The sequence below is a fragment of the Eutrigla gurnardus genome (assembly GCF_963514095.1).
Source record: "Eutrigla gurnardus genome assembly, chromosome: 22".
In the NCBI taxonomy this organism is placed as follows: Eukaryota; Metazoa; Chordata; class Actinopteri; order Perciformes; family Triglidae; genus Eutrigla; species Eutrigla gurnardus.
In genome coordinates, this window is record NC_139933.1 from 17,580,811 (window position 1) to 17,590,954 (window position 10,144).

General features: G+C 41.7%; 1 protein-coding gene across 1 annotated transcript; it reads left to right on the top strand.

Annotated features, from left to right (window-relative positions):
* The first annotated feature begins 217 nt into the window (after positions 1–217).
* On the top strand, positions 218–8,953 carry mfsd13a (major facilitator superfamily domain containing 13A). Its single transcript, XM_084039538.1, has 9 exons — positions 218–380; positions 2,137–2,403; positions 3,192–3,268; positions 4,475–4,924; positions 5,035–5,155; positions 5,362–5,458; positions 5,909–6,080; positions 7,401–7,594; positions 7,730–8,953. The coding sequence occupies exons 2-9, from the start codon at positions 2,236–2,238 to the stop codon at positions 7,978–7,980; spliced, it is 1,530 nt and encodes a 509-aa protein (XP_083895664.1). The 5' UTR covers positions 218–380; positions 2,137–2,235; the 3' UTR covers positions 7,981–8,953.
* Positions 8,954–10,144: the final 1,191 nt, after the last annotated feature.

The following is a 10,144-nucleotide window of genomic DNA, read 5'->3' on the forward strand; positions in this document are numbered from 1 at the left end:
AATTGTTCTTGTTGCTTGTGAATGTACTTGGTTACTTTCCAGCACCTACAGTTAAAAACACCGTCATCCGGGTCATTCAGCACTTCCTGGTCGACCAAAGTATGCTAAATAGACCAGAGGGACTGCACCTGGTAAGACTGGCAGTCTGGCACTATGTGGCGCCGTAACCCGTATCTGTTCGTCAAGCCTTTCTTTTCGGTCATAACGGATGTGAGTAGCCGGCTGTAGTTATCGTGACGTGGTCGCGTCCGCCTCCACCGTGCGGGTCTCCTTCCACTAATGAAGACCCAGCTGCTGCCGACTAGCAGAACAGCCTGAGCCAACAGGTTTCTACCGAGGAAAAAGCAGCTTTCACTCGGCTTGGTTAACAGTCAACGTCGGTACGTAACAGTTCTCTCCTACTCTATTCTTAATATACTCGAAGCTAGTGGTTAATGTTTTTTTTTAAATCTCCAATTCAGGCAGCCTGTTATCTAGCTAACGTTAGCTAATGCTAGCGTATTTCAATTAGGCTAGCTTGTGCTAAACATTAGCGGTAGTCGCCTAGCCCAATAATATACATTATACGTCAAACTAAGAGACTCGTTTGTAGCTTTGATGGTCGAGTGACAGTAAACAGTAAGATTATTAATTGGCTGGCTAACTAGCTGGTAGTGATAGTATAAAATAATTATACTCATGTTAAAAAAAAAATCAAAACGTGTTTGTTTTTTAGAATGGCTGGTTGATGTAAAATGTCAATTTGTTTCTGGGGTTATATTTACCCTTTTCTTCTCTGCTTTAAGCTACTAAATCACATATCCAGACTAATTTTTTAAATGTCAAATCTAAGCAACAACATGAGAATGTGGCCAGATATGTCTTCAAATCTGCAGATGGGTTCTTTAAGAAGCTTGATGAGAAAAATGAGTAGGAATAAAATCTTGTGTATAATAGTTTGTTTTTAACAGTGTTATTGTTTTTGTTATAACTATAGTCTATCAGAATGAACATAACAGATCCCAGGGTCCCTGCCAAGAGACCTCTCCACAGGTGGAAACTGCTCCAGAATCAGCTGTGGCTGAGAGGACACAAATTGGATATTTGTAGATCCACGTTTCGCTCTGTTGCCTGTTGACCACTTCAGATGTTAGCAAGATATGTGTTAAGAGATGTGATATGGTGCAGCTGGCAAAGTCATCCTGCTTCACCGTTTGGATCAGATGGGAACAAGGTTGGAAAGCTTCTTGTTTTTTTTTTTGTATGGCACTCCAAAAGGAGGTGGATTTGTCACATATCCTGGTATGAATCTGCAGTTTTGGAGCTTGGCTTGGACACTACATCCCGGTCGAGTCCGACAAACAATCATATCGCCTTGAGTCATGTTTTTTGTGAGCAATTGTATGGCTTAGCTCACCCCACTGAAGACGGGAGAAGATCCAGATCAGGTCAAGTCTGAACTTGTGGGAGTCAGGTGTGAATTGAGACGCCTCTATTAGTGAATTCTTCTCCCTAGGGTGCTATGTGTGAGAATTACAGTGGCTTCAAGACTGAAGCGATTCAATGCTTGCGAGTAGGTAACTGAATGCAGGATTTCTTGCAGGGAACTCTGTCCTCAGTGGGTGTGACAATAATTTACAAAGACGTGACATTGAGACAACATTGTGTGCTTTTTAAGCCAGAGATCGATATTATTCCCGTAGCATTTGCAGTGAGTGTAAGTTGAATTCAAAACACTGGCATAATAAAATTCAGGGAAATGAAAGCGCAGTGCTCGGCGATCTTGTGATTTTTCCTTTTGTAGTTTCAATGTGAAGAAGACCAGCTTTGTAAGAATGGGGTGTGGTAAAAGGAGTGAAGTTTCACACACCACATCTGGGCGTAGGGCAGACAAGGCAATAGTTGCCTACGGCCTAACTTTAATGAGTGCTTACTCTACCATAGCTAAAACAGTTTGCTCTTGGTTTGCTCAAACTGTGCAGAGACAGAAACATGTTATTAAATATGTCGCTGTTACTTACAGTAATTCTCAGAAATATAAGCCTATTAAGATGCTGAACGCTCACTTATAAGACATGTCTTTTTGCTATAGGGTGAGAGAATTGTCCCCCTTTGTCTGCTGAACTGAAAATAACTCTGGATTTGGTCTTTTTGCAGGCTGGGATGAAGTGGTGACCCTGGGTCAGTCAGGCCCGGAAATGATTACAGCTTGGCACCGAGAAAAGACAGAACAGCGTGATTGAGGGGGAAAAAAGAATGGGCATGAGCGCTTGGAGCTGCTGTCAAAGCATCGTCTCTACTGCTGTGCTCTACGGCTCCTTGGCTCTGTTCATCTCCATCCTCCACAATGTGTTCCTCCTTTACTACGTGGAGACATTCGTGTCAGTCTACAAGATTGATAAAATCTCCTTCTGGGTGGGAGAGGTGAGTGATCAGAGACTTGTGTCTCTAGCAGTGATGTTCATTTTAACAACTAGCGTTGCTGTGCGTCAGCTGTGGTTTTTAAGGTTGCATGCAAGTCTTGCTAACCAGTTTGGTAGGTGGCCACAATCTTCCATCTATAAAATACCATTTGTGATGAGGCTGAGAACTAAAGGAAAAAATAACCGGTCTGTGAAGTTTCTCAGGGATCTAGGTCATGGTAATCTTTATTGTAGCCAAATGGAATGCATTAGATTTGCAAAGATGTTTTCAAGTGGCTTCTTCATCTGTTCATACAGGAAATTATAGGTCATAATGTCTTTTTAAAATGTATTGAGGTAGCGTAAGGGTGAGTCTTTATTAATCCAGCACCTTGAATTATAGGTAATCACTGCAGGACTGCGGTTCAAAATCAGCTAACACTGGCACATTTACAGAAAGGTTGATCATGTGCACTGTCCTTTAAACAAATAAAATAAATGAAAATGAAACCTAGCATCACAGATATTTCACAACCCTATTTCTGGAGTAATTTCACATCATAGTAGTCTATTTCCCAGCTGTACTTAAAACAAAATAAAATTGCCCAATGCAATACGATTATTCAAGTGCCTTCTGAAGTCTCTACCAAACTACCAGTGTTATTTAAATCCACAGTTGTCCTTTTGTGAGTAATTCTTAGAAGCTTGAGATCATGCTGATGCTTATCAAAAAGCCATCAACGTCTGTATTTGTTGGTTTTGATGTCGCCTAATTGTCTTCTTGCTTGCCGTCTCTCTGCTGCCCCACAGACAGTGTTCCTCTTATGGAACAGTTTTAATGACCCTCTCTTTGGCTGGCTGAGTGATCGCTCCTTCCTCAGCTCTCAGTAAGTGTCTCCATCCTGCATTCTTCCTCATTTTCTCAGAGAAAACACTGCTGTATATAATAATAATATATAACAGTATATAACAATATGTTTCATTTTAAACGGATTCCTGAATTGATTTATTGCCTTCCCAAAGCAAAGATGAAGATAATGACCAAAATAGTTTGCGCTGAGAGAATATACTAACCTGTGCTTTAGCCTATCACATGATATGTCACATGTACTATTCAACCAATAAAAAGTAGAGTATTCGTTTTGTCAGGGCATGACAGTAACACTTGCCACGTTGCAACTATTTTTAAGAAACTGGCACACGATTCTTGGCACCAGATAATTAACTTATTTCCTCATTGCATAGTTCCTTTTGATGTGTATCAACACACCCCATAGAGAGAAACCAACAGTTACAAAGCATACATTCAGTTCAGTTCAGTTCAGTTAAGGTTCATTGTCCCAAAAGGGAAACTTGTCTTGCAGCCAGGTAGGTACACATAAACACAAGATACACAAGGACATACAACAAAGAGAGATTCAAAAAGATATATATATATATAGACACAAAAAAACCCCGGCTATTTTAAGTTAAAAAACTATCCTAAACATCAAATTCAATTTCATACACAGGAGTGTCCAAAAAATATCTTTCTATTCTGCTAGTACATTTTCCACACAGTGCACCGTAATGGCAAAAAGTAACATTTTAAACAAATTTCCCTAGAATATATGTAGACACACTGAGCCACTATCTGATTCATTCTGAAACCTCGGCTCTCCGATGACAATGTTGCGTCCTCCTGGCTTTCAAGTCAACCTTCAGAATTCCACGGCTGTTTCCTGCAAGCTGCAACCTTTATACACCCACGCTGCAGTAATGCTCATGAGGCTAGGTAAACAGAAAGCTGCCACCTGTATTTGCATAAAGTATCTGTTGTAAAGTGGTGACGCAACAAAGTTGGATCACATTATTCCGTGGAAGAGTTTGTTGTATTTGTGCTCTTTAACCTGAGTTTCAGGGTGGGAACCATTCACCCCTTTTTAATTGGCCTTTTTCACGCTGGTTTCAGTATATTTGATGAATATGTATTTACATAGGTGGTTAAACAGTGACTCTGTCAGACAGCTTGAGTATTTTAATAGGTTGGCCCTGTCTTCTTTTCTTACTTATCCTACAACTTTGTATCTAATGACTGCTGTTTTCCCACCAAGGCCAGGCTCGCAGATCACAACATCAGAGGTGGTGCTGAAGCGCCTGAAGGCCCTCTCCACAAATGGCCCTCTCTTCGCCCTGTCCTTCCTGGCCTTCTGGGTGTCATGGGCCAGACCGGGACTGCAGTTCATGCTGTGCCTGTGTCTGTACGACGGTTTCCTCACGATGGTGGACCTCCACCACAGCGCCCTGCTGGCTGACCTCGCCGTGTCCGCCGCCGATCGCACACGCCTCAACTTCCACTGCTCCGTGTTCAGCGCTTTGGGCTCATTCTCCGTATTCCTGTCCTACTCCTTCTGGGACAAGCAGGATTTTTACTCCTTCCGTCTCTTCTGTGTGACTCTTGCAACTTTTTCCGTGGTGGGCTTTGTCTACGTCTCTCGGTTGCTACGGCGTCGTTTCCAGAAGGAAGTCAATGCGAAACGGGATGAGGCAAACACACTCAAAGAGTAAGATTTTCTAGAAATTCTCATCAACTTTGGTTGACGTGTTTTTCAACTGTGTTGCTGTTTTTTCTTTTACTCTCCATCTCACACCTCTCATTTTTCTTTTGCTGCAGGCTGAGTGTTGGCCAAGCTCCATTTACCTCCCCAGAAACCCCTGTCACCATTGGACTGTACCTCAAGCAGCTCTCCAAACACAGGAACTTCCTGTGGTTTGTGTCAATGAACCTGATTCAGGTATGATAATAATCAGATTGGGGAAGGAGATGAAGAGGGAGGGAAGAAACGGTCACTCTTCGTCTTGCATTCTTCATGTTTTAAAGGCACTCATTATCGGTCGCTTCTCATTTGAGGACATAAAATGTTTTTGTGAAACTTCCCTCAGTGTTTTATTACTTAATCTACTTGGGTTACATTCTCTTGTTGTCTCTGTTCCCATGCAGGTGTTTCACTGCCATTTTAACAGCAACTTCTTCCCTCTTTTCCTGGAACATCTCCTGTCTGACAATATTACTGCCTCTACGGGTTCAATCTTGCTCGGTAAGTGACAAGAAATAACACGCATTTTTAGTACTTTCCATCCATGTTTGATCGTGCTAAATAATTATCACAGCATAATCTTTTTAATTATTCTTTTTTAAATATTTTATATTGGGCTTGACTGTGAAATGAAAGTTAGAGAAGGGAAAACACAAATTGAAGGTATTCCATTTCTGGCAGCTAGTGACACATGAGCTGAATATCTGGATGCAGCTTGATAATTTGATCCAATCACCCTCCCAGATTTAAAGATTGGGAAGAGCTCAGAAAGCCTGTGATGTGGTTTCCTGAAATACGTCTCCTGAATTGTTAGGAACAGGGCTAACTGTGGCAACAACAGTAGATTTCTATTTTTATATTATTTGCCATCCGTCTTTCTTTTTTTACATTTGCTATACTTTGTGCTGATTTTATTTTTGTTAACGCAGTTCTGCTTCTACTCCCACGCAGGCATCTCATACATTGCCCCCCACCTGAACAACTTGTATTTCCTGACACTGTGCCAGCGTTACGGGGTTTACCTGGTTATCCGCTGGCTATTTATGCTCAAACTGGGACTTAGTGTGGCTATGCTGCTGGCAGGGGCTGACCACATTTATCTGCTGTGCATCTTCATTGCTAGGTATGGCCACGCACACACATCCAGCACCACACATCAGGGATCCGATGTGTGACAGCTTGTAGTTTTTGTTTTGCTTGTTTTTGTTCGTTATTTTTCAAAGCTGAGTACACAAACACGCGAACATTCTATCAAGGACACTTTCTGCCTGTAAATATTTGTAAGGTGACCTTTTCTTCCCAAGGAAATGTAAACTTTACTCCAGTCTGTGCCTACGTCACAGAATAAGCAACAGTGTTTCATTCAGGTAGCCCACATCATTTTAAAATGTGCACAACACGTTCTATCCATAGACTCTTGATTCAGATAAGAAAAACATAAAATAATAACGATAGGAATTTAGAATTTGGAGGAAAAGAATTACTCTATTAGGTTAATAAAGAGCACATTTTTGCATTGCATTTTCAATGTTATTCCATTATTAATGTTTAACCTGTTAAGCCCGTTCGGCCTGTGGGCGGGCCGAAAAAACCAGACAGTAATGAACACAGTAAAATAAAGTAGTAAGACAGGACAACGGTGTTTACTTTCAATTGTTGATCAAAGTTTATACTCTAATGTTCACAAAAGAAGGTCGGACGTGCATTTTAGTGAAAACGTTAGTATTTAGAGATGATTTTAAACCTTGTTGGTGTGAAATCCGCAACATTTAAAAAGTGTGATCCGAGGAAAGAAATGCCTTGCATCATCTATCAATGTGGTGCGACCATGTTTGTAGTCCTTTGAAGTGGAGGAGCACCTCAATTGAATGAGACCAAGCCTTTTATGGTTTAGTCCAATTTACTCAGGCATAGTGGCAGACACAACATTTTTTACATTCTCTGAAGTCCCTAGATGTCCAAGGACACCAAGAACATGCATATGGACGTTTTTATAGTGGAGTAATTCTTCATTTACTTTGGGTATGTCTTTTTCTGCATTTTTTCTGAAAATATGGCCAGGGCTTAAGAGGTTAATAATCATTCTTTCCTTATCGTTAAAACAGGATTCAGTTGCTCTCAAACACTCAGCAGCCAAGCCCTAGTGGAGGGTGGTTCATCACATATTAGTCAGTCATTGTAGTTGTCAACAGTGTGTGAAGCGAGCGAGCTGATAGAACATAACAGCCACAGGTAATAGTTGTCACTGTATCTCACACAATGTAATGTGGTTTTGAGCACACCGGCAGACCTACACACCGCTCTCAACAAACAGGCATTATGAGTGATGGTGGGCACACCTTAATGAAGAGAACTGAACAATAGACTCTGGATAAACACATTTGAAATATAAAATGTTTTTTTGTTTCAATAAACTGTAACTTGAGACATGTCTTCCTGCTAGTAACCGGGTGTTTACGGAGGGGACATGCAAGCTGCTGAAATTGGTTATTTCCGATCTGGTGGACGAGGACTTCGTCATCAATCGACGTCAGCAGGCCACCTCGGCTCTCCTCTTCGGGATGGTTGCCTTGTTGACCAAGCCTGGCCAGACATTCGCCCCTCTCATTGGCACCTGGCTGCTGTGTGTCTACACAGGTACAGACGGAAACACTCGGACTGGGTTCTCATAATTCTGCTACGAGTTTCTGTGTTCAGGTGTCTTTGTGATAAGTCTAGTCCAGGGGACCGATGAGTTCATTGTGTGACTCATGTTGGATTTCTCTTCTCCAGGTTATGATATTTTTAATAGGGAACCCGTGAAGGACTCTCTGGTTTCTGTGCCTGACGTTGCCTCTGACTTGGGGACTCCGCCTCTACGCCAGGGCTGCTTCTACATTGTGGTGTTTGTGCCTATCACCTGCGCCCTGCTCCAGCTGGCCGCCTGGTCTCGCTTCACCCTTCATGGCCGCAAGCTGCATGGGATCAAGACCCTGAGGCAAGGGACCCGGCATGGCCACCTCATCGATGTCAAGGCCATCTGAACTGAATAAAACCGCCATGAAGCTGCACACAGGCACTTTTTAAATGGTCGGGTTTCACAATCCCTTATGTGCAGCCAAGCTTTTTGTGCACCAAGGACTGTGAAAAATGCACGATGGGCCGACAAATCCCACGAAACGAGATTTTAAACTTGCCTTATTTTTTATATTTTAATAATGACCTATATTTATATTTTGAACAAATGACCAAAAGATAAAGTAGAACCAATCAATCTTTCGGATTTAGACGGTCCGAGGTGACAACTTTTCACAGTGTCTGCGCCAAATGTCCAGAGTACGGCCTGAATGCCAAGGCTGCTGGGTAATTGTCAGTAGCATCAGAGGTACACCTCTGATTTCTAATGTCATTAACAAGATGAATACCGTGAAATAAACTAGCATTAATGTGTTCATAGTGCTATTTTACACTGTGTGGAATCCATTTGTTTAAGTGTCTCTTTACATTTACACAGAACGCCCTGCCAGTTTACGCCGAGACCTGTATTTTCTGATATGTACAGTAATTGTGATGTTTTTTGCACTAAAGTGCCATTTCTCTGTTGTACTTCTAACATTCTGATTGTGACCTCTATTTTACGTACTGTAATAAGGAAAATTGGATTTAGGAAATGTTGCCGAGAACCATGATATCCTATCACTTTTGTAATTTTTCAGATACAAAGAATGCGTGGCATTACCACAAATAAACCTCATCCAAAAGTCAACCAAACTGCTGTGCTTGTGACGCCTCTTTATAGGACAGATTACCTGTCAAACCTCACAGAAGACAGATTCTAGCAATTCAGTGGTGTTATTGGAAGGCAGAAGGAAGTCTGCACTGCAACAGTTGTGAACAACCACTGTAAAGGCCTGCTATGTGCTTGCAGTTCGTGGCTTTTGCAGGGGAAAGGCATCATCATCGTAAAGATAATTGAGGTCCCAGAGCAAAAAGAACAGGGTGAGGATTTGAATAAAAAACTTTGGGAACTGTGATCTTACAACGACATTGTCTTTTTTCTGGTTTAGTATTCCTTTGCAAAGGGATCAGTGCAGTACAGTTGGTCAGAGAAATGCAGCATCTTAAGCGTGTGCTTACAAATATTAGGTATTTGCTGTTAAAATGCGAGGTCAGGGAGTATCACATGCCGACTTTTAGTGGGCCAAAGGAACTGATTTAAAATGTTGGTTTCACACAGGAAGATGGTCCTCTTGCATGAACAAGTTGCATATCTCTACCATGACCAAGCTAAAATATATTACCCACTACAGAACAAGGTTTGGAACTCTGGCACCCAATCATTTTGTTCTGGGGACCCTCACCTCCAGGGTACAGCCTGACACAAGTTGTGATTAGTTCAACCAAATTGCAATGTCAACTTGGTGCATGTTGACACCTGGCTGCATGGTCTGTTTAACTACTGAAATGCTTCGTGGACAGTAGTTTTGTTTTTTCTTAACAAGACTTCGTTTTAACGGTACGAAGAACGTTAGCAGTTCGCAACGACTAGGACCGACTCTTAGTATCGCGATACTTCCTGTGCGAAGACGGATGTAGCACGTGATTATCCTCTCGTTTTGTTTGTACCCTTTGGGCATACGGCGCATGCGTGTTTTTGAGAGACGGAAGCAGGTTTAACGTAACACTACCCATCATGCACCGCGCGTACTAATGTTTTGTAAATACTTGCTTGTAATGCTTATATATAAATATATTTTTAAGAAATATGCCTATCTCAATCATTTGCTGTAATGTGTGTTGATATACATATAATTTACAGACGAAGTAAATATGTATTTGTATCGGCGTCCCGCCACCATCACCGTAGAGTGTATGTCGGGAAATCAGTCTCTCTGCCTGGACGTCTCTCCGGCAGATCACTCATGTTTCTCTTCAGATCGTATAAATCTTTCGCCTTTTACTAAAGATTTCCGTGGAGAGGAACACTATGAGTTCAAACTAATTTTTTTAACGCCCTGCCTTGCGTGGGGCTTTTCTCTCAATGTTAAATAAAAATCTTCATTAACTAATCTATTACGGTAACTCAAAGAAGTAGAAATGGGATTCATGGCTCATTGAAGGGAGCCGGATCTTGAGGAGCCGTTCTTTTCAAAGAGCCGTTCAAAAGACTGGCTCATTTATATTAATTTATTTTTAAGACGCTAGCCT

Excerpts from the sequence above, each read along its gene's own strand:
- mfsd13a (XM_084039538.1), top strand. The coding sequence starts at position 2,236 with ATGGGCATGAGCGCTTGGAGCTGCTGTCAAAGCATCGTCTCTACTGCT. Across the intron at positions 2,404-3,191 it reads TCTCCTTCTGGGTGGGAGAG|ACAGTGTTCCTCTTATGGAA; the intron begins GTGAGTGATCAG and ends GCTGCCCCACAG. Across the intron at positions 6,081-7,400 it reads CTGTGCATCTTCATTGCTAG|TAACCGGGTGTTTACGGAGG; the intron begins GTATGGCCACGC and ends TCTTCCTGCTAG.